The 25,765-nt window shown below is 35.8% G+C and overlaps 1 protein-coding gene across 2 annotated transcripts in view; it reads left to right on the forward strand.

The window, feature by feature from the left end:
* RBPJ (recombination signal binding protein for immunoglobulin kappa J region) overlaps window positions 1-25,599 on the forward strand; it is a 57,332-nt gene extending 31,733 nt beyond the window's left edge. For both annotated transcript variants that reach the window (XM_030270869.4, XM_030270871.4), the window contains exons 2-11: window positions 304-342; window positions 3,603-3,698; window positions 9,172-9,337; window positions 10,489-10,663; window positions 12,175-12,312; window positions 12,528-12,640; window positions 14,722-14,862; window positions 19,114-19,269; window positions 20,006-20,109; window positions 20,917-25,599. In XM_030270869.4, the coding sequence (XP_030126729.1) occupies window positions 304-342; window positions 3,603-3,698; window positions 9,172-9,337; window positions 10,489-10,663; window positions 12,175-12,312; window positions 12,528-12,640; window positions 14,722-14,862; window positions 19,114-19,269; window positions 20,006-20,109; window positions 20,917-21,232 (1,444 nt within the window). In that variant the 3' untranslated portion in view covers window positions 21,233-25,599. The remainder of the gene's footprint in view (window positions 1-303; window positions 343-3,602; window positions 3,699-9,171; window positions 9,338-10,488; window positions 10,664-12,174; window positions 12,313-12,527; window positions 12,641-14,721; window positions 14,863-19,113; window positions 19,270-20,005; window positions 20,110-20,916) is intronic.
* Window positions 25,600-25,765: the final 166 nt, after the last annotated feature.

Here is a 25,765-nt window from a genome sequence, read left to right on the forward strand (position 1 = left end):
CCATGGCAAAGATCTGCTTCTTTACATTCTTGTGATGTCTGAACTTTCCAGAAGTCATTCTGAGAGCAAATGTGACTTCAACAAAGAAAGTTACCTAATGTTCAAGTAAAAAAAAGCCTCTGCTGTTGTGGGAAAAGGTGTTATGAGGAGGTGGTTAATACTTTAATAGTGGTCTTATCTAGGAAATTACAAAGACAAGATGTAAAATTCTAATACAGTTTCAAAAATTGTGAAATTGGGATAGTATCTTACCATAAAATTATGTCTAAACACTTTTAAATTAGCAACTACTTCTTTTTTCAGGAAATTTGGAGAGCGACCTCAACCGAAACGGCTCACAAGGTAAGCATTAAAGAAATTCAGTATTTAACAATTTTCTGAAGTTACCTTTTTCATTCTCAGAAAAATCAAGTTAAAAAATTGTGGGTTGCTAACCCTAGAATTTTAAATATCAAAGCTTTTCAATTATATATGCAAACAGCAGCCAGAATGCAAATTTTAACAGACTGGCTTATTTTTTAATATGAAACTCAAAATGCATTTTTAGAAATGGTGTTGACTTCATGTATCAGTTATTGTTGGTTATATTGTATGATGTGGATCTGCTTATTTTCAAATCCTCAGGAATGAGCTGAATTGTTTCTTGAGTAGAAGTGAGGTCATGTAACCTTTTTTGCTGCCAGAATTTAACACCATGCTGTCAAGAAGTGATCTGAACCAATTTTTGGTGAACCTCAAATAGTCAGAGAGAGTATCAAATAGAATTATCAAGTCAGTCTATTCTGGAAGGTGTTTAGGATGACTGAAGTACAGTTCTTGATTCGCTCCTGGCCTGCCTGGCATGTATTTACACCAGAAACTGTTAAGAAGTCACCTTATTTTTTTGAACTGCTTTAACACAGTCTACGCAAATATTTATTATTCTGTGCCACAAACTGTGCCGGTTATAATTAGCTCTTGATTTTAAAATTCACTATTTGCTTGAAAGAAAAAAAGGATGTGCCATTTGTTTTTATAGTTTTGTGTGGTAATACAGGAAGCCTCTTGTCACCTCATGACAGCCTCTGTTTTGAATGAAATTATATGTTATGTTAGCACATGATGGCGGGGAACTTTTACATTTTGTGCTGTGAATATCTGTCTCACTGCATTTCTGAATAAGCTTTAGGTTAACTTGTCATCATTAAACTCATTTCAAAGCAAAATTGATCCATACTGTCTTACAAGTATTTGAAGAAAGACGGTGGTTTCTTGTTGGCCTGGCAGTCTTCTCGGATATTTGAAGATACAATGTTTTAAGTAATGAGCTGCTTTCCATCTTGAGTAGTAACATCAATACTATAATCCTGAAGGTATTAATAGAATTTATATTCCTTCATTTTAAAAAAATGAACAAAAATAGCATGTATCTTCTATGTTTTAAAAAGAGCAACAAAAAAACAAATGAGTATGCAATGAGAGCTTTTAAATAAGTCTTCTATTTACTATAGTTACTCTAAATTTTCTATGCAGGATTTTAGCTACTACGTAGCTCGTTGCTCTTTCCTGAATACATGGTGGGTATCTGAGAAGTGCCAGCCATCCTTCAAAGCAGCAGTTTGAAAACCTTTCCTGTGATGATAGAAAGTTGGAAACAAACAACCTAACTTTCCTCTGAAGAGTAAACTGCTGAAATGGAACAACTGTCACCTAGATTTTTAAAATTGATGTGTTTATGCAATGCCGAAAATGTGTCTGTAAACCCCTAAAAGCTTTTAGTTCAGTTATTGGAAAATTGCTGTTTTTTGTTTAAAGGCTGTGTGATTTGACTAATAATCTCTAGCAGAGTAACACTACTCTGTTCATACTATGCTAGCCGGTTTCAGATGTAAACTATAGTAATACTACCTTCATGAAGAATTTTAGGATTGAATAATGAAAAATGTCACGTAAGATATCAGTGGGAGGGGCTGGAGGGGGAACATCACTTGTTCTCACAGGAGCTTGGATTGTACAAATCCACTGTAGAAAAAGACCAATAGAAAACACAAACTTTCTTCCTCATACAATGCTAAATAAAAATAAAATAGCACTGAGCAGTTTTCTGTGTGGTTTGCTGGGTTTGGGTAGTTTCTTAATAGTAGTCAAGTCTTACTAGAATATTTCATATTGTCAGATTAAAAGTTTTTAGACAACTTAAATGCAACTAATATATATCATAATGAAACGTATAATAATAGTTTCACAGTGAGTTATGTTTTGGGGTTTAAAATATACTCTTAAAAAATGACTGTAAATTAGTAAGTCTGTGAGCTTTGAAATAGTTTTTCCAGCTGTACTTTCATGGATGAACATCAGTTTTACCAATGTCAAATGTAAATAGATCAAGTTAGTCCAAAATAGAAACAGCAATTCAAGTCTATTTTCTGTTATATCCTGCTATTTACACAGAAAATCAGCTCACTAATCACTAGACATTTATCATGTCTTATGCAGGTGTGACAAACACAAGAATTTGCAAAACATGATAAGCAAAGCTGAGATGTCATTGTCCAACCCAGCCCTGGCTCAATATACTTGCTTTTCTCTATGAAACTGTGTGGGGATTTCTTTTGGAAAAAGTCTGGTCAATTAAATACTGCTTTCTATCTCCCGTGATTTTTTTTCACTAGAAGTGTTTGGTTTTCTAGATCTGTCCTAAGGGAATTCAATAATTAGCTCAATTCACAGAAAAAAGACAAATATCCAAACAACCAAATGAAAAATCCTTCTTATGCAGGGTTTTATCTTTTCATATGAATTCCTGATAAATTCATAATTTATTTATCTGGTAGATGACTTTGAAGATGAGTGCCTTGGTGGGCATTCAACCCACAAAAGCTCCCTCAGGAACGGGTGTTCCTGCCAGCACTCCGGCACAGCTGATCCCTAGGGTGTTGAATTTGGCATGCTGCTTAATGAACAGTTAGATTATTATACAGTAGAGTGACTGGCTGTTATTGTTCTCTTGCTTCTCTCAAGGAATTGTTGTTGGCGTGTTTGAGGTAATTACAGCATTTATATAACATCTGTAATTACAGTGAACAATAAAACATTTTTAAGTTTTTTTTTTTACCTGATTGTAGGCAGAAAGTAGATCTTTTCGCTGGAAAACTAGGTGAAACAATTTGCTGAAGAATTTAATTTTTTTCTTAGTATCTTCAAAACCAAAAGAAAACTTGTATATAAACATTGCACTGATTTGATGAAAAGCTTAGACAATTTGTCCTTATCATGAGATACTAAATAGGTCATGAAGGAAATATTTAACTAATAAAATGTGTTCTAATTTGTGGCATGGTGCTTAATGAAACAGGACTTTAAACATGGTGTAATTACTGGCATTGGTATGATTTTACATCACAATAATTTTTTTTTCTAGAAAATGTAGTAATTGTAAATGATCACAGACCTCATGTTGCTAGTTTTGTGTAGGATAGATACTTCTTTTTCGTGTGTAATTGTCTTAAACATTGGCCTTTTTGGAATTTCAGGTCCTGGGGTTTTTCCCTAAAGCAGTCTTTCTTTTTTGTAAACAAAACCAAAAGAACTTTCAAAGCTTATATTTGTGTTTTGATTTTTAGGGAAGCAATGCGAAATTACCTGAAAGAGCGAGGTGACCAAACCGTGCTAATACTCCATGCGAAAGTTGCGCAGAAATCATATGGAAATGAAAAAAGGTAACTTTTTATGCTGCACTGAAGTCTGGCTACAGCTGGGAACTAAGGAAACTATACCGTGTAGTTGGGTGCACAGTGCTTTGCAGAATTCCTCAGATTGCACTGTAGTCTGAAGAAACATAAAATGCTTCCTCCTAAATCATTTAATTACATAATAAGTACTGCAAACCTATAGCATTCAGTGGAGTGATGACAGTTTCTACCAAGAGGTTCCCTATCTATGGGCAAAGCTTTTCTTTCATTGCCTAAAATTTTTCTAATTTTAAACCTTCCATTTTAATGTTGGAGTAAATCAACATTAATGGTCAACAGTGAATACTTGTAGAGGAGTTTATTTCTGAATAATTTCACATTAATATGAAGGGGAAATAGCTAGCCTCAGTGAGATAAGTTTCTGAATCACACCTGTAATAAGTTTAAAAAGAATTATAGGTCAGTCATGTCTGTATTTATGATAAACGTTTCCTTGCAAAAATCAATTCAGTACAAGTTGCAATTATAGGTACTTTTGTGAAGGACAGAATCTGCAGGAATACATGAGAATGAATGCTTTTCAGGCAAAGGTGCTTTTTTCTGCAGTCTTCACTGTGTGATGGTTTTTTTTGCTTGACTAGTAGAAGCAAATAGGATGCTCTTTCATATATGTGTTTCTAGACCCAACAGTTGCATTTGTTCATGCAGGTTATCCCTGATTCATCTAATTAAGAATAGAAGCATGACAAATGAGTGTAGAAAACTTGAAAGCTTTATAAAAGAAGATCAGGAATTAAAATAATTGCTTGCTGGTTATCAAATAATATGGTGCTGAAATGATTGCTGTTGTGGTATGGGTATGAAATGAAGATGTGGAATCGGTCACCAAATCAGTCAGGTTGGAAGGGACCTCGGGGGGCCATCTGGTCCAACCTAGAGCACATCGCACAGGATTGAATCCGGATGGTTCTTGAATGTCTTCAGTGAGGGAGACTCCACGACCTCTCTGGTCAACCTGTTCCATGTGTGGTCACATGCACAGTAAAAAAGATCATCCTTGTGTTCAAGTGGAACTTAAGTGCATCAGTTTATGTCTGTTCCCTCTTGTCCTATACATACTAAAGATTCATTTTTTTCAGTTAAATATTTTAGCTTTTCTTAAGCTGTAAGTTACCATGTTGACTGTCTCTAATACTGTTCTGCTAGTTCCCAGACTGTCAGCATCAGTAATGATGTCCTGTTGTTATCAGCATAAAAGAAAGCGCCAGTTATTAAATCCTTGGATCCATGTGTGCTCTAAGGTACTTAGTAAAGCTGAATTATTATATTCTTGTTTATTCTTTTCTTTTTTTCTTGAGTTTTAAAATTGTTTCTACTTTACTTATAGCAAACTGTGGCCTTTGTTTCTTCATATTTCTGGAGTAAACAAAATTAGGAAAGTTTTAATGCTGCTTTATGCAACTCTGCAGTCAAGTTTCCATCATTTTTGCATTCACTACCATTTCTGAAGTGAGTTGGTTTGCATACATCTTAGAAAGAAACTTATTTTACACCCATTTTTGTAGACAAATTTTTTTTGTTTTCCATGGGATTTAATTGTGGCATAGATATAATCTGGTTAGTTAAAGAATAACTTACTTTGCATTACTTTTGTAATGAGGAATTCAAGTTACAAAAGGAATTATTTCTTAAATATGACATCTCTTTCAAGTCAATGTAGAACTTAATCCTAGACAAACTTCCACCTCTTGTTCCAGTCTTTATTTAAGTCTTACTTGTTGCAAGGTCATGGAAAATACTTGCCATTGGCAAACTTTGCACATCATAATTAAAAGGTTAGTACAATAACTACCTTTCAGTGTTCTGATGAGTGTTACTAGATGGTGAAATACTCTTATTAAAAGCTTACTGTAGATGGTGCAGATCTCATATTTTGTGGCCTGATTTAATAATACTGTTCCAGGTTCATGGATGCAAACTTTCGAGGTTAATTTGAGAGTTTTCAGTACTTTTAAGTAACAGGAATGAAAGGAGTTGACTTTGTTGAGTCATCCCTTCATATGAGCCTTGCACTTAACAAAGTTAATGATTTTTAGCTTCACAAAGAAGCCAGGAGGTAAGCAGCTCAGGTTGGGCTTCAGTTGAATTTAAGACTTTGTGCCTGATGTTTCATGTTGGATGACTGTCACCTTTCAAAGGCATTCAGCTGATAGAGACTCAGGTGCTGTTTATTCCTGATGAGTTGTGGGTATTTGGCTTGCACTTGTATTGTTTTCCATATTTACCATTGACTGAGACTTCTCTCTTCAAAGTCTCAGCAGTGGGAACATCCAGCAGTGTAAAGGACTGAAGGGTTTTGGATTGCAAAGCATAGTTCATGTAAAGACTGTGAGCCAGATAGGGATTTTGATTGTGCTGCTCGGAGTTAAACTGGATCACTGCTGATTAGCATGAGAACGCTGTAGCTGTGTCTTGTTTTACAGCTGCTAGTGAAGGAGCTCCTGTAATTTCTGGGTAATACTTCCTTTCTCTGAACTGAGTGTGCTTCTTGATAAAATTCATTATTGAGAGCATAGCTTTTTCCAGGGCTTACCCCATGGCTGCACTGCTTTGTCCTTAGCACTGTAGTACCTAATGATTGTTCATTTGTTTGTTATCACATTGAGTTCTTTAGTGGATGTTGTTAGTTCTTTGATCTCCTCTGAAGAAAGATTGCTGAGCAGTTTCATTCTCAGATCAGTGTGGGTAATTGGCAAACACTTGGAATTTACCAACTAGCTAGAAGAAGTATATAGATATATATATATCTATATAGAATAGATGAATTCTCCTGAAGGCAAAGACTTTTATAAGATGACCACAGAGATGACTTGGATTATTTGAAAAAGCAAACCTTTGTGACAGAAGCCTGTCGTTTGAGGAGAGCGCTGAGCGCATCTGGACGAGGTAGAAATGACACAAGTGGATCTTATTTCCCTTTAAGCCCTTTCTTCCCAGGAAGTTCCATTGGAGTAGCTTCTCTGCTTGAAGTACCACATTTTCTCTGTATTGATTGACTTGAATTGACTGAAGGAATATTGCTCTCTTCTCTGATGTTTATCTGATTTAGTACAGTGTTTTCGAAGTTCAAACCTGGTTCACTTTTTCTGTATTGGATAGAATATTCACAGCTAATACATGAGTTCTATACATGAGTTCACAGAATGGTAGCTATGAAATTAGAAAGACCCAAGACTGTAGCTGTTTATGCCTGAAAGCTGAAAAAGAGGTAGATACATAAGGAAGAAAACCCATTTAAATAGTGAGTGTCCAGAGTCTTTCTTCTTGTTTGTAGTTTTAACCAAACTTAAAATTTTGACAGCTGTAAAAGTTCCTTTGTTCAGTAAATTTTCAATCATTTTTCTCTGTGTTCTAATTTTAAGAGGGCGTTTTGTTGTGGTTTCTTTTCTCTTCATCAGTGGGTTACACCCTGTTTCTTACAGGTCTTTATTGCCATCTAGTGGCTGTAGTTATTCAAAGGACTTGGTTTAGAATAAAGCTGAAATGGGAAAGGGTATGAAAAAAAGTAGGGTTTTTTTTCTTGTGTTCTGACCAGTAAGATAAATACAAGAGTACATAAGGAAAGAAGGTAAATGTGTCATGTTTTTTATGGTGTAATATTATTTGGAATAGAAGGGATTTGTTGGATTTTTGTTTTGATGTTGTTTATTTTACCAAAGCATTGTTCTGTTAATAAAGGTTGACACTATTTTTTAATCTGTGTATAACTTCTTCATCAGGAATAGCTTATAGATGATGACCATGCTACTTTTGAAAGAGGTTTATAAATATTTCAGATGTATACATATTGATGTAACACCTACTTTGCTGTGTTGTAAATAGAACAAATGCAAGTGAAAAATTTTGACTGCAGATTTATAGTCAAGAAAGAAGGTTTGAGGACTTTTTTTTGCCTGCAGGCAGTAAATTTTTGTTCATTTTCATAACCTCTAATACATTTTAAATACCAGTAGGACTTAAAATTTAGTGATTTGTTTCTCTACAAAGAATATACATTGTTTATGTACATTAAACAAAAAATAGTGCAAATACTTGGGTTTATTTATATGTATTCTTAAGATGTGTATTTAAATATCATCTTATTAACAACACTTTGGTTTCATCTATTAAGAATTCTGTAACTTAAAACCAGTTTCTATCTGTTAAGTACATGTGATCATGCTGAAAAAAATAATGCTGAATAGGTGAGATAAATAGGAGTTTTACAGTAGATTTTCATACTAAAGCTAGCATTAATGGTGTTTAATAGAAATAAGAATAATTTAGGATGAAAAAGACCTTTCAGATCATCAAGTCCAACTGGTTACCTGTCACTGACCTCTCTTGACAGGACTCCTATAGACACTTCAGAAATTGAGTAATTTTGTCCTCTGATCATTTTCCATGACTGAGCCCACAGTTCAGTTTACTCCCCTGCCCTGACAGCTCCTGCCCACCAGCAGAACTAGCTGCTGCCCCAGCATGGAGCCTGCTCCCCCTGCCAGGAATTCAGTTGTCCCAAGACCAATTTTAAAAAACGAAAAAAAAAAAAAAACCACCAAAAAACAAAGACAGAAAACCCGCACCTGTGAGGTAGGAGTCATTGTTGGGTTTCAGAAGTGCCAGGTTATACTGCTACTCTCCATATTGAAGTAAATAAAATAATTAAAAACTTTTTCATGTTCCCCTCCATTATATGCCTCCTTAGCTACCTCACTACTGCATGTACTCATTCCACTTTATCTTTGATCATAATGAAATGATGATAAAAATACAGTAGCTTGTTTGCTAACCAAAACCATACCTTTTCAGGATTTGGGCTTTAACCATTTGCAGAAAATTCAAGACCAATGCATTGTTTATATAATGCTGAATTTAATTTTGAACATATTGCTATAAGTAGCATCTAGATTGATTAGAGTCAGTGCTGCTGAAAACTAGGTCTTATTTTTTTACACATACTGATAAAGATATAAAATTATCTATTCCATTGAAAACTGGGGAGAGATTTATGTGTGGACAGCATAAACCCCCTTCTTACTTATGACAAAACTCAGCATTTAGAAATTGTTGTCAGCAGTTGTCCATTAAATTAGTTTGTGGAACTGTTCTGCGTGTATTAATTGCTCCATCATGTTAAGCACCTGCAAAAGACTATAATAAGTTTTGAGGCCTTTTTTCCTTTCTTTCAGAATCTCTTTGTAAGGTGTTTTGTAGAGATGCAAACTGTTACCTGGAATATATTTAACTGGATATATTCTCTCACTGACAGTGCATCTACTGCTGATTTCCTTGCCTTTTTTTTTTTTTTTTTTTTTTTAATTTATATTTTAAAAAACCTTCAAGACAAATGAAGGGCATGCCTGTATAAACTCAAGTGCAATGTGAAAGCATTGGGTACGCATCAGTTTGTTTATCTGGAAAACTGTGTGTAATTCCGTAATGTATTCTTTGTTTTCAGGTTCTTTTGTCCTCCTCCATGTGTGTATCTCATGGGCAGTGGATGGAAGAAAAAAAAAGAGCAAATGGAGCGGGATGGTTGCACTGAGCAGGAGTCACAACCTTGCGCCTTTATCGGGATAGGAAACAGTGACCAAGAAATGCAGCAGCTGAACTTGGAAGGAAAGGTAGAAAAACTGTAATAAACCACTAAGATAACTAACTGCAAAGGATATTATAGCTACATGGTCCATATTTCAAGGAATGTCCTTTCTTATTTTTGTATCATTTTCTTTCTAGGTATTGCATAATGGTTTGAAAAAAAATCCCTCAAAATACTTAGGTCAATTGAATAGTTGGGTTTGGTTTATAGGGTCATAGCAAGGTACTAACATTTAATTTGTAGGTTGTTGATGCAGATTCAGTAAACTGTTAGGTTATTTGGTAGGTATCAGTGGCTAACTAAAACATGGTTTCTGGCCCAAGTTCTCTATCCTCCTTGGCTTGCATGGGGGGGTAATCTTATCAAAGAAATATCAAAACATCTGCTGCTAAAAGTAGCGTTTAAGTCCATTTGCCTAAAATACAATTGAAGTAGCATCTTTAAAATCTAGTAGGTTATTTTTACAGTAGTGTAAATTTCTTACAAGATTTTTTTCTTAAGGTATTTGGGATGACTTAAACAGTTGGAATAGAACTAGCAGCAAAAGTGTTCATTTTACCTGGTTGTTTTATTAAACTGTATTTTATAGCTACCTGGTGTTTTATAGCTAGCTGGTATTTCCAGCACAGTCTACTAGAAATGCTTCATATATTCAGAATAGAGAAAGAATAAAGAATAATTGAAGTTCTTTATGAGATTTTTTTTTAATTCTTTTGTCACCTAGCATAAATACGTAGCCAAAAGTATTCCTTGTATTTCAAAACCCAATTGTTTCCCATCCTTTCAAGAAAAGTTTAGCTCAATACATTTTCTGCACAGGCAATCCCTTGTGCATGCCCAGTGCAGAGTCTGTACAGCCCTAATAAAATGTAATTTTTAGTAGTGCTCTTGACTCCTCACAGGTGGCTTTGACACAGTTATGGTCTCCAGTCATCTCTTCTAGTCCTGGTAAGGGTCTTTGGAATGGCCATAGAGTAATGAGGTTGAGTGCAACACTTCACAAAGCTGAACAGCAGTCATAAAAGATATGCATAGGGAAGATATGGAAAAAACAGGTTCTCATCTGTTTTAGAAACTATTGCATCAGTTTTCTTATTTTATTCATAATTAATTATGCATTGTTTCTTGAACTGGGTTGGCTTCAAAGAATAAACCACAGAATGTTTTCACCTACAGAATTATTGCACTGCCAAAACATTATACATATCAGACTCAGACAAGAGAAAGCACTTCATGTTATCGGTAAAAATGTTCTATGGCAATAGTGATGACATCGGCGTGTTCCTCAGCAAACGGATCAAAGTCATCTCCAAACCCTCTAAAAAGAAACAGTCACTGAAAAATGCAGACTGTAAGTATTTCTGTTTTTTCTTTATTTAGCAATTAATTTTGTTTCATACTACGTTTTTGTTATGTATTCTAAGGTCTGACTACAAGGGAAATACATTGCAATTTTCAACTCCCGTTTTTTTTTATTTCAGAACTGTACACATCAATGTATTTTAAAATATTCCAATATACATAGGTTACCTTTTTGAGTTTTATGCAGTCATGGTTAATTATTTAGTAAATATAAAAGGCCCACCCAAACCCCCATATACTCTGGGGAATGAATTCATGTAGACAAGTGTATAAAGTATGTTCTACCTCATTTTTCTAAGCTTTTGGATCTCTTTAATTGCCATGATCTGGTGCTTAGAATGTTTTGATCAGTATCAAAGAGAGTGCTTTCAGATTGTGATAAATGAGTATGGATCATGTTATCCAAACTGCACTAAGTCATATCACAGCCACCTTCTTACTCTCTCATGCCATTTTCATGTTGTTCATATTTTTGTTTTGCATGGTTCCTTTTAAGTAGTTATTTAAGAAATCTGTATGGTGATATTTCACCCAGATTTATTTGCTTACAATGTTTTTCAACTAACAATATCTCTGGTGCTAATGTATAATTGGGAACGTTTTTGCTTTTCCTCCACCGTTTTTTGCCTGCATACCACTGGAGCACCTCAAGAGATACCCTTTTTTTTTATTTGTTTTTCTCTCTCTCTTCACTAGTGCTTTAAAAGGCTCTTCCATCTGTGTTGGGCTGGAACCCATTCACCTATGGAATGTGGATCTCGGGGCCGCTAGCTTGGCACATGACTAAAGGCAATCTGTTGCTGTGCAGTTCACACCCGTGGGCTCAGAGTATGCACTGTTGAATTTGTATTCGACAGATAGTTTTGATGGACAGTGAATATGAACCAAGCATTCTTCAATAGTAAATATGAACCAAGTAGAACAACATGCCCGTTCTGATGGCAAAATTTTAGTTGCTGGCTTTTTTTTTAGGGGACCAAACTTTTACATTTCTCTCTTTTGAATGATAAATAAGTTCAGATCTGAGAACATTACAAGTTGCATGGTTATAATTTGATATAGTTACATCTGTCATCCTTTCAATCGCTTGTGATTTGTAAGAATACTGTGTATTTATATTTCAAATATTCTTCAAATTATTGCTGAAATCATTCACAAGGGCAAGCTAAAGCTTCTGCTTAAATAATCAGTTGTTGGAGAACTATGAACAGAAGGAGTTTGCAGCTGGCAAGCACTAGCCCATTTGGCTAAGTGGCAGCATTCTGTGAGCTAGCATGCCTTTGGAGAACAGCCACTATGTATGTTACTGCACTCATAATTTTATGTCTATTTTTGGTCTGTCACAAATATAAATATTTTCTAAATTAACCAATATTTGATAATTATGTCTTGATTTCAAGTATTCTTCAGTTTATTTTATGCTATTTGTGACTTTTTGATACTTTTCTATGTAATAATGAAGTAATTTTATAATCTCAAGTCTGTATGTGTTCCTTGCAGTATGTATTGCATCAGGGACAAAAGTGGCACTATTTAATAGACTTCGATCCCAAACAGTTAGCACCAGATATTTGCACGTAGAAGGAGGTAATTTCCATGCCAGTTCACAACAGTGGGGAGCATTTTACATTCACCTGTGTAAGTAAAAGCAAACCTGTATTTTTCTTCACTTTCTTTCCTTCATCCTCATGAAAATACATCCCGCATTTTTTTCCTCCGTATTAGTTGCCCATATGCACACTTGTTTTGTTACTGAGTGTATACTTGATGTAATAGTGTGATGTTACATGTTTCTCGTATCAAGAAAAATGGTGATTAAAAAAAGTAATTCTGAAAAATCCTGTTTCATGCAGTGGATGATGATGAATCAGAAGGAGAAGAATTCACAGTGAGAGATGGCTACATTCATTATGGGCAGACTGTCAAACTTGTATGCTCAGTTACTGGCATGGCACTCCCGAGACTGGTACAGTTTCATTTCTCCAATGCTGTAATTAATTTATAGATAGAAACTTAATGTAATTCCATAGTTGGGTTTCCAGTGTTTACAGTTTTTGGCCTTGTGTGTTGCCTTTGGGCAATGTTTTTTATGGAAAATGGCATTTATTTTAATTAAAACATATTTTTGTATCTGCAGATTATTTCTGCAAACAAAGAACAACTTGCAAAATTATATAGGGACTTTTTCAGAATTTAAGCCTTCCAAAATAGGCTAATCTGTCTATTTTAAAAACAGTATTGTAGATTTCTCTGTTCCAAAATGCTTCAAATATTGATATGGAATAGATGAGTAAATATTTTCAGCCAGTAGGGCTCTTCCATGTGTTGAGTTCCAGCACAGCTTTAAAAATGCTCAATTGATTTGAATCTAAAAGCACTTCTGTGTACTCCTAAGGATACATTATACCAGAATCAGGTTGCAAAAAACATTTTTTCATATTTATTAATACTGTCTGTTTTAAATATGAAATGTGGGAATTGCCTTTGGAATAACTAGTTAAAGTTTGTGAACCAAAAAAAAAATTTACCTCTGGATACACAGTACTGGGTTTTGTGAATAAGTAGAATTACAGATTTTTTCCCTGTTTTATGCACTTAATGCCAGCCTAAGTGGAATTTTATTGTGATTAATAATCAGTAGTGCTTCATACAGGATCTTCTGTGAAATTGTGGTTTGTAAGCTCATTACGAGTTTCATACAAGGCTCTGGTAATTCCAGTTTAGGTAGAAGCAATCTTTAGAATGCACCAATATAAAAACAGACTTCCTGCAGTCAGGCTTTTGTTCCTCTTTCCAGACTAATTTTGCTAGGACTGCAATGTGAATTTCTCTCCCAATACCAAACTTCGCTAAAAGAAAAAAATAGCCTGCTCAGTGTAAATGGTACAAAATGAAAATTTTGTTTGACAGTAAAAGCAGTTATACTGGTTACCCTATAGATATGGTTCAAGCACAGGAAATTCAGTAAGAGGATGTCACTTTATGGGCTTCATGTTAATACTTTTTATTGATGAAAGGAGAAGCCATTATTTATTATTCCAGAAACCTTATTTGTAAGTAGAAACAGATTGAAACAAATTAGGCTAAAGGTTCCTGTTTTGTTTGCCGTGGGGAACATTTGTCATACTGCTTACAGGACTGATGGAAGGTGGCGCAATTAAAAGATAACTTGCAGGTATTTTATAAGCAAATGCAAAGAATTTAGAAGAAAAATATTAACCTTTAAACTTGTATTGCTAATAATACTCTTTATTATAATTAGATATTGCAGAGGACAGTTGGGCTTCTGATTGTCAGCCTAGAAATATTCAGGCACTTTGGCTGTTGCATCTGGTAGTGTTGCATAAAGCATTAACCTTCTTTTTCTAGGAGTTGAGTTAAAATTACGAGCTACAAATTTTCGCTGTCTAAGGGAATAGCTTTTGATTCTTGAAATAAATTGACAAAAGTGATCTGAATTAAGTCAATAGATATTTTTTCACTGAACTGCCAAATGTGAGGTACAGTTGTTCTTTGTAGTTGTCTTTAAGTAATATTTAATGACCAAATCAATATTGTGATTGATGTTTCCAAAACTGTATTTAAGGATATCTCAGTACCTTTAGTTAATCCTTATTTTAATTAGTCTCCTTCAACAACCAGTTCACCCCAGAATGTTGTTGATCCTATCAGTGGTGAAAGCTTCTGTAGAAACATATTAATTACTAAAAATAGTAATTAAAGATAACAATATAATTAATAACTGCTCTTTTACACCAGCAAATGAAACAAAAGTAGATTTTTTGCTGAAACTTCAATTTTTTCCCCACTCCTTCTGCAAAAATAGATAAAATATATATGCCTGCAGCACATTGAAGTAGTACTGAATATCGCTTCAATGTTGTGTTCTTGTTCCAAAAGCCTTAAGAATTCTGAATCTAATGTTGGTATCAAAATGAGAAGCATGAAAATGTTATAAAAATTACTTTTCAATTCCTTTACTGACTGTATATATGTAATAAAGTATAGAAATTGTTCTAAGTATATATGTACAATATTCGTTCACAGATAATTCGAAAAGTAGATAAACAAACGGCATTATTGGATGCAGATGATCCAGTATCACAGCTCCATAAATGTGCATTTTACCTTAAAGACACTGAGAGAATGTATTTGTGCCTTTCCCAGGAGAGAATAATCCAATTTCAAGTAAGTTGTTCAAAAATATTTCAATACATAAGTGTAGTTGCAAAGTTTTCCCAAGTATCCCCAAAATATGTACGAATGCCATTTTTACAGTAGGTTTTGAATGTGAGTGTAATACTTTGTTTTGAAAAGGGAGGATTGAAAGCAACAAATTGTTATCTGTGCCTTTCCAAATCTGTTTTTCTTTCCTCATAATCTTCTTCCACTGGTTTCTCCAGTGGAGAAAAAGGAAACACACTAGAAACTTGTGCATGTGGTCATGATACTGTGGCTTAACATGTTGACATATGCCAGTGGAACTGCACCACTTATTTGTGTGTCCCTTTCTAGGTTACAGCAAATAGGAAATGATGCAGTTGATAATAGTCTTGTTTCATGATGAACTCAGCAGAGCTGCCATGTGTTGCTCTTGGCTAAGAGTGTAAACATAGACAGCTGTGGCAGTTGCCCACAGTAACTTGAAAAGCCACAGAAATTTAATTTGTCTGTAAAGAATAGAACTGTCTCAAATACATTTTTTCTCCAGCAGGTGGAGAAAAACATCAGGTTTTAGTCTCTTGTATGTTAGCATGCTTGTAGCACTTTCACATGGTAATTCCTACCAGACCAGCAAGGACCCTGAGATTGGCTCAGCTGGTCAGAGCATGGTGCTGAAAACAGCAAGGCCGTGGGTTCAGTCCCTGAACATGCTTAGTCTTTTCTTGAGTTTGGCCTTGATGACCCTTGTGGGTCACTTTCAAGTCAGAGTATTCTGTGACTCTGAAGACTTTGACCAAGTTTAGGACTACCTAAGTGTTGCAATTTTCTTTAAATATTTTGGAGTCAGCTCAAATAACGAAGGGTGTTGAGATATAATGCTGTGCTCCAGGAAGATGGCCATGCTTAGGAAAGATTCAGGACTTCCTTAGAACAGCCGTAGCTTCTTGGGTAAGAAAAGTAGAGGTAGGAAATTAGAAGCTAGCATTGAAGATGTCCCTTAATTTAAGGGAAGGGACATGAAGGCTTGGTAAAGAGTAATTTCATTTCTGTCCTGAACTGGGACAATGGAAAGAGAATATGAGAAGCTTTATTCCTATTTCAGTAAATATTCATGACCTGTGGTTCAGAAGGGACTAGATCTATTGTTTCTACCCACCACACACAGCAGAAATACCTATCTTTCAATACATATTCTTGTAAAGGAGAATGGACTATCATTAAGAAGAGAAAGCTGTGAAACATGAACTACCAGAACTCAGGATCAGCCTGCTATTTAATCATTCTTAGAGTACTGCATGGGAAGTGCTGAATGAAGAAACAACTCCCGCTTCTCTGACAGGTGCCTTAGTTCAGCATAGACAAGTCCTGCTGCTTTGACAGCTGCCTTAGTTCAGCATCCTAGAATTGCCTGTGGGACTGTCAGGATGTCTTACCCCTCTTCAGTTTCAGCAGCACTCATGGAGCCCAGTCTGATTAGAGCTCTGAACTTTCTGCATGCGTAGGAGTTAGATAAAAGGACACTCCCTATCCTGAATTCTGTTAGTGGAGTAGGAACCTACTGCTTATACTTGTTGATAAAAATCTGGTAACTTGCACATCAGACTGCTACCATGCTTTGGTAGGTGAAATCACAGTGGAAGAGAAACTCTTTCTGCCAGTGTCAGGAGAGAAATCCTGTTTTATGTGGGTTTTTTATTTTGGATCAGAGGACAAAGACCAGGGAAACAGAATGTGTATTTGTTCCTGTAGCAGGAGTCTAGACAAACTGTGGTCACTGTTTGGAAGAAAAGAAAAAAAAAAAAAACAAACCACCAAAATAACCAAAACAACAATAACCATAGCAACTCCCCAAAATCCTGAAACTTTAGGATGGCAGGTCTCTCTTGGGTGAATGGAAATAGGCCTATATAGAGACCATAGAAGCTTAAAGCTTAAAGCATCTCTTTCAAGACATGTATGTGTTCTGGAGCATGGAGAGAGGATATGAATCATGCTTTACTAGATCAGAGCACAGTCCATGTCTGTGTCTAGTCTGCCAACAGCAGCAGGAGTTGGTGCTTGCAGGAAGCAGGTGGATCTGGTTGTGTTTCACAGTCCAGTGTGGTTGTACTCTGCCAGCATCCACACTTGTACAAAGTGTTGTTAAAGGCTGCATTCCTGACTCGTGTCTTTTAGTGTCATTTTGCAGATGTGTACATTGGTTTGATAACCTCAGAATGTGCAGATGTTCTTTTTCTTCAATAATCTGTAGCAGAAAGTTCAAGAAGCTTCCTTGAGTTCAAGAGGTTCCCTGTGTAGTAAATGTTTGCTGTATTTGTTTTGAATGTTGTAACAATTCCTGTGAGCGATTCCTACCTCCAGTTTTGCAGGATTTAGTAACAGTTCTGCATTCACTTAGCTATCAGCATTTTAATTTCTTCTCTTCTACTTGGAAAAGCACAGTTTTCTCCATTTTTTCTCATAAGTTCAGCACTCCTTGGTGATTTTAGTTGCCCTTTCTGTCACTTCTCTTGTTTTTTCTCCACGAGTTTTTTAAACAGGGAGACCAGAACTGCACCCAGTATTCCAGAATTAGGTGAACAAGGTATTCACACTGGCAAAATAATACCAGAGAGCTTGTTCTCAGCCCTGTTTTCTGATGGTGCCCAACACTGTGTTGACACTCACAGCTGCCACTGCACATCAAGGTGGTGGTTTCAGACGACTGTCAGTGGCAACCCTAGGATCCCAAGTTGTAACTTCTGTCTCTAGTTGAAGCCATGAGTAGTAAGCGTGATTTTACGGCATTTTAATTTTCCAGTGCCACCTGTTGAGAAAATTTAGTTCAAAAATGAAAGGAAAGAAGGGGTGAGAAATGTCCCTGGAGCCCTATTTGGAAGTGACAAGGAAGAATGTGTCTCTAAAAGAGGAATTGAAACCTTTTAAAGATTTCTGTAACAGATGGAGTAACGTGTTGCTGAAATGATTCCTGATGTAACAGGATTTTGAGAACAAATTTTGTGGCATTTGCCTTCCACGTCATGGACTTAGGAAATGTGAAAAAAGTCAGTCAAGGATCTTTTACAGGGTTGTTGATTTTTTTATACCCAAGGGTTTTTTTGTCATGATTCAAAGTATATAATTTCATGCCAACAAGAATTGCAGTCAGCCTATAGGAATGGTGTTATGCTTCAAAATGGTATACAATGGCTCCTCTTTTGCAGTTGGGCTAGTAATTCAGAAACTGTATGTTTCTGATGGAAGCTTCATTTGGGAATCTTGAGTTTGAAAAGATCTGTAGTTATCCATGTCGCACACTTCCCATGTCAGCTGTTTTCAGTGCTTTTTACATGATCATACCAGCATGAAGAGTCCAAATGAAAATGCAGGTTTTTTAACATCTAATATGGACAGTTCATGCTAGTTGAAGTTTATCTGCCACTTTGAAAAGTGAAGGTTATGGTTACATACCAATATATCCTCAAAGCTTAATGGAGGGAACGAGAATCTAGTTATTAGAATTTTTTGTCCCATTTTTTTCTGTGTTTAACCTATACACAATTGTCTTATGGGTTGCTACGTGGTGAAATTGTTCAGAGAGGTTTTTGTTGCCATAAAAAAATATTGCCATAAAAAAATGTTTGTCTGTGTATTTTCTATGTATCTATCTCTGTATACTAATTTAGTAGTATTTAGAGAAAGATACTAGATGACCTTTGAGGTTCCTTCCCCAGTGCAAGCCATTCTGTGATTTCATTCTTTTGTAAGGCTGCCATTTCAGCTGCTCTCCTATGTCTTTGCACAAACGCTGACATACAAGCTTGTGTTTGCCATCATTTTGTGGAGGGTGAAGAACTCTAAAAAGAAAAAAAGATCTTGATCAGATAAAAATCATAACTAATGAAAAGTATTCCATTTCACTCTGTAGCTGTTTTAGACATTCTGCCTTAATAAGAGATCTGTTTTAAAACAGCTACTTCTAGTTGCGGTACTTTTTTTGTTAATGCCTATTGAATAACATTAAAACTTTGAAAGCTGAACTAAAATAAAACTCAGACTTAAAGTTGGAGAGGTGACAGTGTTCTAGGTAACAGTTATGGTGTTCTCACAAATAGTAGTTGTCTAGTAGTTTTTCTGAAATAAGAAAAGGTTTTCCCTATATCATTTTTAGAGGAAAAGATAAAGAAACATGTTTTTGAAAAAAACAGGCGTTGTTACTGGCTGAGTTGGTTTTTAGGTCTGTGACTTGACAAACATGTCTACAGATCAGATTTTAAACTTTTCTTTCTCTCTAAGGCCACTCCATGCCCAAAAGAACCAAATAAAGAAATGATTAATGATGGAGCTTCTTGGACAATCATTAGCACAGACAAAGCAGAATACACATTTTATGAGGGGATGGGTCCAGTCCATGCTCCAGTGACACCTGTGCCTGTTGTGGAAAGTCTTCAAGTAAGTTAGTAGTTTGTTTTAATAAACTGGTTTTTTGTGAGATTATTTTTGTCATACTCATATAACCTTCATGGTACCCTTGTTAAATACTGTAAGAAAGCAGTCTTAATAGCTTTATAAATAATAAAATTACTTTGTTGTAATATTTTTTTCCCTTACATTTCAGAATACATGAGCCTATCCATTGTAGGAATAATACTAATATTGTTGTATACAATTAGAATTTTATTTCTGAAACTACCATGGTAGTGATATCCTTAGGACTTCTGTTTGATTATTTAGAAATTGTTTTTGACTCTTGCCAATAATAGATCAAAGAGAACCTTACTTAAAAAACCTCAGCATTTGGCAGAGGAAAAACTTAAAGCTCCCATAACACCTTCTCTGAAAGATTTTTTTCTCCATTTTCAAAGCCTTGTTGACATCTATTCTAAGCAACCATTATCAAAACTTGGAAATTCCTTCATAGGTATCAAATTACTTAGCAGTATCTTTTAGATGTGTTACTTCTTCATACTTCAGTTGTGTAGAATTTGTTTTTGTTTTGGTTTTGTCCAGCTGATAAAAACAGCACTATTTAAAGTTCTTACCTGTATGTGAGGGTTTTGTCTGTGACTCTTTTTGGTTGGTGGGGTTTTTGTTTGTTTGTTTTTTTCCACGGGGAGAGTGGTTATTCTTAATAATACATCTTTGGGGGGGGATTTTCTTGTTCTTTTTCTATTTGCTCCATTTCCAGTTGAATGGTGGTGGGGATGTAGCAATGTTGGAACTTACAGGACAGAACTTCACTCCAAATTTACGTGTCTGGTTTGGGGATGTGGAAGCTGAAACCATGTACAGGTATAATATTTTGTATTACTTCTATGATGTTTGTGTTTTACTGGGTGCTTTGAAGAATGTATACTTGTGTACTCACTCAAACATACACTTTTCTGCACTGCAGAAAAGGGTCTGGGAGTGCTGGTTGCCAGGGGCTCAGGATGAGTTAGCAATGTGCCCTGGCAGCATTGAGGCCAAACTGCATCCAGCTGGTCAAAAGGTGTGTCTATCCCACTGCAGTCAGCACTGGTGCAGCCTCACCACGAGCACTGCGTGCAGTTCTGGGCTTCCCAGTTTAAGAAGGATGCTCAGGTACCAGAACATGTCCAGAGAAGGGTGGCAAAGATGGTGAGGGGCTGGAAAGCCCTAAGAGTTGCAACTGAGGACTTTGGGCTTGTCTGGTTTAGAGAAAAGGAGGCTGAGAGGTGACCTCATTGCTCTCTGCAGCTTCCTGAGGTGGGGGGAAGTAGAGAGGGAGCTGCTGAGCTCTGCTTCCTGCTGTCATGTGTCAGGACACATGGGAATGGTTTAAAGCTGCACCAGGGAAGATTTAGACTGGACATTGGGCATAATTTCTTTACTGAGAAGGTAGTCAGACACTAGAACAAGGCTTCCTAGAAAGGCATTTGATGTCCCAAGCCTCTCTGTCTTTTACCAAATAAAGGGAATTGGGCTTTAATAATACGATTGTAACTTTTGGTCAGCCCTGAAGTGGTCGGTGTATGCACTAGTTGAATATTGTAGGTCCCCTTCCAACAGAGCTGTTCTGTTCTATTGAATTCTTTCAACTTAAGTACATTGTTCTCAGTTGACTCTCCTGTTTTTCAGATGTGCAGAGAGCATGCTTTGTGTTGTTCCAGACATTTCTGCGTTTCGAGAGGGTTGGAGGTGGGTCCGACAGCCAGTCCAGGTTCCAGTAACTTTGGTCCGTAACGATGGCATAATTTACTCCACCAGCCTTACCTTTACATACACACCGGAACCAGGGCCACGGCCACACTGCAGTGCTGCTGGAGCAATCCTCAGAGCCAACTCAAGCCTCATGGCCTCCAGTGAAACAAACACAAACAGTGAGGGAAGTTACACAAGTGTCAGCACAAACCCCACCAATGTCACATCATCTACGGCAACTGTAGTTTCCTAACTACTGTTGTTTGTCTGGACTTTAATTGACTTTTCGTGCTACATTCAAGAGAACTGAACAGTTTTTGTGGTTTCATGGGAAAACACTTTTCCATTTTAGGTGATATGATTTCAACCTTGTTACCTGCAAGTGCTGATCTTAAAAACAGAAGCCACAATAAAAAAAGAGAAAACCAACATCCGATACATAAGAACTTTATTGAAAATCTATTTTTCAGCTGTGGTTTTTTTAGTGGGCAAGAAACAAAAATGTGGCTGGGATACATGTTGAGCAAACTAGAAAACATGAACACAACATAGTTTTTATGGACCAAGGAACTTGTATAAGCTTTAGTATAAAAGGTACATTTTCACCATACCTTTTTTGTATCACAACATATAGTACACTTTTGTTACCAAATAGTTTATATTTTTTTTTCCTCTGAGCTTTTGCTCTGAAGTATATTCAGGTTCCAAGCCTGACCATGCTTGTATAATCTAATTACCATACTCTTCCAGTTTTAAAAAAAAATATATATTTTTGGTCTGTGGCTGGAACTGTTCCTTTTTTTAAACTGAAGTCTTGTGACTTTTTATGAACTGAAATTGTTTTTATTTCAGCAAGTAGAACCTTGTAAAGGCCAGCATATTTTTTTTAAGATTATATGAAGTCTGTGCAAAAGCTTTAAAAAATGCCTCTGCCTTGCCTGCAATACATGCAATGTATGTTAACTTTAGTGCTCTGTTTTCAGTCATTGTTAATAGTTATTTCTGTTTTTCTTTTTAAAATATGTATTTATAGTGATAATTCATGAGGTTCTAACATTACATGAGTTTTTTTCCTAAAAGTGGCATCTCAAGCAGTCATATTAATGATTGTTCATGTCACAGGCATATGTTGGTATTTTTGAAGGGTTGTTACTGGGTTACTCCCCCTCTTCCTTGCTCAGTCATATTACATCTAAAAATGTTTCAGGATCTGTTCAGGTTTTTCTAATCTTGTACATAATTTGTATTAAGTGTAAGTTAAATGTTTTATTTCAAAAGTGGAATGTTCCCAATAACTTCATTTGGCAGCATGTCTTCTGTCTTGTTGGCATGAAACTAAAGTACCATGAGAAGTATGTGCTACCAATGGGATTGGTAGGTGATGCCCTTCATCACTTGAGAATCACAACAAGCATGTTTTTCTTCATACTGTTCAGTAAATTAGGCCGGACTTTTGTGTAACACTTGTATTGAGAACGTGCTTTCATTGTGAAGTGATCATACAGTAATAACTAGAAGTAAATTTTATTACTTAGAGATGGGCAAATAGAAAATCATAAAAGCACTATGAAGATGTCAACTCCTCCCATCCTTGTTTCCTGTGGGTTTCCCTTTCCCTGCCAACAGGTTGTGCAACGTTCAAGTCTTCTCTCCAGCATAAATTCAAGGCTCATTTGCACTTTGACTTTGTTGGTTGTTGCATTTGTTTTCCATTTTGACTTTACCATGTTTTGTCCCTCCTTGTAGACCTGCCTGCTTCATTTGTATTTGAACGTATACCCCAGTAGTTCATTTGTAGTCACAGAGCTAGGCATAGACTTGTAGGACAAGTTCTGACAGTGTGATCTTCCTCTTTAAAAGCCAAAATGTCGTGGTGTGCTCAGCCTTTTCTATACCCTGAAGCAAAAGTCACAACTGCTGTGTAAATGTGAACCTGTGGCTTCCTGCAGTGCATTGCTTACATGCTTACCTGTTGACCATTTTCATAGGGTTTTTATTTCTGACCACTGATTCCAGTTTCAACACCCACCACCATCTTAAAATATTGTCTCTGCACCATATTTGTGTACTCTGACGCTCCATTCTACTCGTTTGCTTTAGTGCTCCGTTGAATGTGTGAGAACAATGTGTTTAAAGGAAGAAATTGGTTATAAAGCATATTTATCAAATAGTAAAATCAGTGCCACTATCCTCCTGAAATGTGCTTGTATTCTACCACAGGCCTTCATACTTGTTACTCTGTATCAAAAGGTGTTCCCATGATGTAGTCGCAATGCTGGTTCCTAGCACTAGTGAATGCTGCCTCACCTCATCTCCATTTCAGTGACCAAGGGCAGGATTCATTGTGGCCTTAACTCTGTTTTCAGCTGTTTACTGGCATACTTGCAGATCTGTTTACCTTTGTATGTGCTGTAAAATTTTGGTTTATTGAGTTGTGGCAGGAATAGTTTCACAGTGTTTTTGTTAGAAGCACATAAATATCTTACAGTACAGCATAGTTCAAGAGCCACAGATTTTCATCACTAATTAGACTGAGAATTAAAATAAGCAAGATACGTGTATCAAATTTAGAGGGTATTGAAGAAACCATGATAGACACACAGCAGGCAAACCATAACAAGCCTTTTAACCTTCAAAGACTATTTAAAATAGCTTTTCAGAACTTGACATGTGCTTTTATACTCATTATTTTAAATTTTTTACATATAAATGCAATACTTTTTATATTCAGTTTCTTTATATGCAGTAATTTTGCCCAATAGATATAATATCCTTTGACTTCTAAAGATTTATCCTAATATCTGCTGTTCTACACACTACAGCCAAATGGGTGAAAAAAGAGCCTATTCTGCTTACAAGACCATTTTAAATGACATTTTTTTCATTTGGCTTGTGGCTCTCTTGTTGCCAGTAATTATTCTGTAGTACAGAAATGGTCTTCCAGGTCCTTACTGTTGTTAATACGTCCAGTTGTTCAGATATATTATCTTCCTGAACTTTTTTCTGTGGGGTGATATTGTTACATATATTGGCCTTGTGAGCTGTTAACAATTTTCATGCTATTAACAATATCTCAAGATTTTGATAAAACTACTTATAAAATGTTTCAGTATGAAACTCTTATAACTGTTCAAGTCTAGCTGTTAAGTCTGCTGTTAATTCTGTATACATAGAAATTGAGTCTGTGTTCAGAATGTTGTTATAGTTCCAACTATAGGAAGAAGAAGCAAAGTGAGTGCTCTAATTTAGCTATGCCTTTTCTTGTTTTCTGTTGCTTGGAACTGCATTTCAGAATTCAACACTAGTGTAGTCTTTAAGAATCTGCTGCTGATGTTTTTCCTAATTATTTGCCCTGAGGGCATCTCACAACTATGTTAATAATGGTATTCTGTACTTGTTTTCATTGCACAGACTTAGAAAATCAGAATGGTTGCCTGAAAAGACGTTAAGTCAAGACATAAATTGATGAATTCCCCGTATAGAAAATATTGATGCCTAGTGAATCAAATTATCTATTGGAAGTAAGCTACCCACTTGTGGATTAAATGACTCCATAGAGATGTCCATCTTGAAACTAAGATGCTCTTCAATTATTAACCATATTATTTACTTTCTATCAAAAGCAGCTGTGTTTATGAGTACTGAACAAATGTGTATACTTTCCTGTGCCAGACTTTTGACTTTGTTTTCAAGCACTGTACTGTGGGATTGAGTGGCAGCTTTGTTAGAAAAAGAAGTATATTAGGGTTTCTACTTAACCCTTTTAGGACTGAACAATTTCTTCCCTTTAGAAGCTGTAAAATAAATGAGCAGTTCTAACTTCGTAAACATTCTGTCTGTGTTCAGCACTGCATTTGCCCCATCTGGAGGTGCTGTGCTAATGTCATTTTTTTAAATCCTGTAGCATGTGTGTACATTCAGTCTTAAAAGGGTTATTTTTACAAACTGTGCACCTGTAAAATTTCTTAGCAATAAAGGTAGAAAAACGAGCAAGTTTTTACCATAATTTTGTAGAATTAATTGCTCAGTTCCATATTTCATCAAGAAAATCCCTGCAATATGGGCAGTTTTGAGGATTAAATAAAAGTGAAATGTAAACCACATAAAAGTGTTCTTGTCAAGTGTACTCTGTGTGTGCATGTGCATAAACTGTTTGGTTTAATTTTTTTCTACAAGGCTAAAGATAAAATACCATGTTACTGTTGCTGTGACAAACATAATTGAACATCTGTATGATGATACAAAAGTACTTATGGTTTGAACAAGTGTTGAAACTTGCCATATTTTGTTGGTTTTTTTTCAACGTTGACCAAGCAATATGGGTTTGGGTTTTTGTTTGTTTTGTTTGTTTTGGGTTTTTTTTTCCCCCCAAATGAACAGTGAGGTCATCTATGGAACCAGAACAGCACAAAGAAGATCAACCCTGGGAGTGAAAAGTCATCAGTACTTGTGAGGCTGTGCGCACTGGACTCCACTAAAATGGGATATGGAATGTCCACCCAAAAATCGGTTTCGTTTTTGCTTGTATTATTGCTGAAGTTAGATAAGAAACTGTTTTTTAATAATGTGTAAAAAAAAGTTTCACTTTTTAATGTAATTTATTAAATAAGAAAAAATGAACTGTGTTTAATTGTTTAACTTTAGCAACTTCATTTTTGCAACTAGTGCACCTGACTCCTTTTAATCTTAGTTGCAGAATGTCTGACATTTCATTCGGTTGGTTGATAACTAGAGCTGGAAATTCAGCAAATTAACTTATTTCTTGTTTTGACAGAATAGTAGGGCT

The sequence above is a fragment of the Taeniopygia guttata genome, chromosome 4, assembly GCF_048771995.1.
Source record: "Taeniopygia guttata chromosome 4, bTaeGut7.mat, whole genome shotgun sequence".
Taxonomy (NCBI): domain Eukaryota; kingdom Metazoa; phylum Chordata; class Aves; order Passeriformes; family Estrildidae; genus Taeniopygia; species Taeniopygia guttata.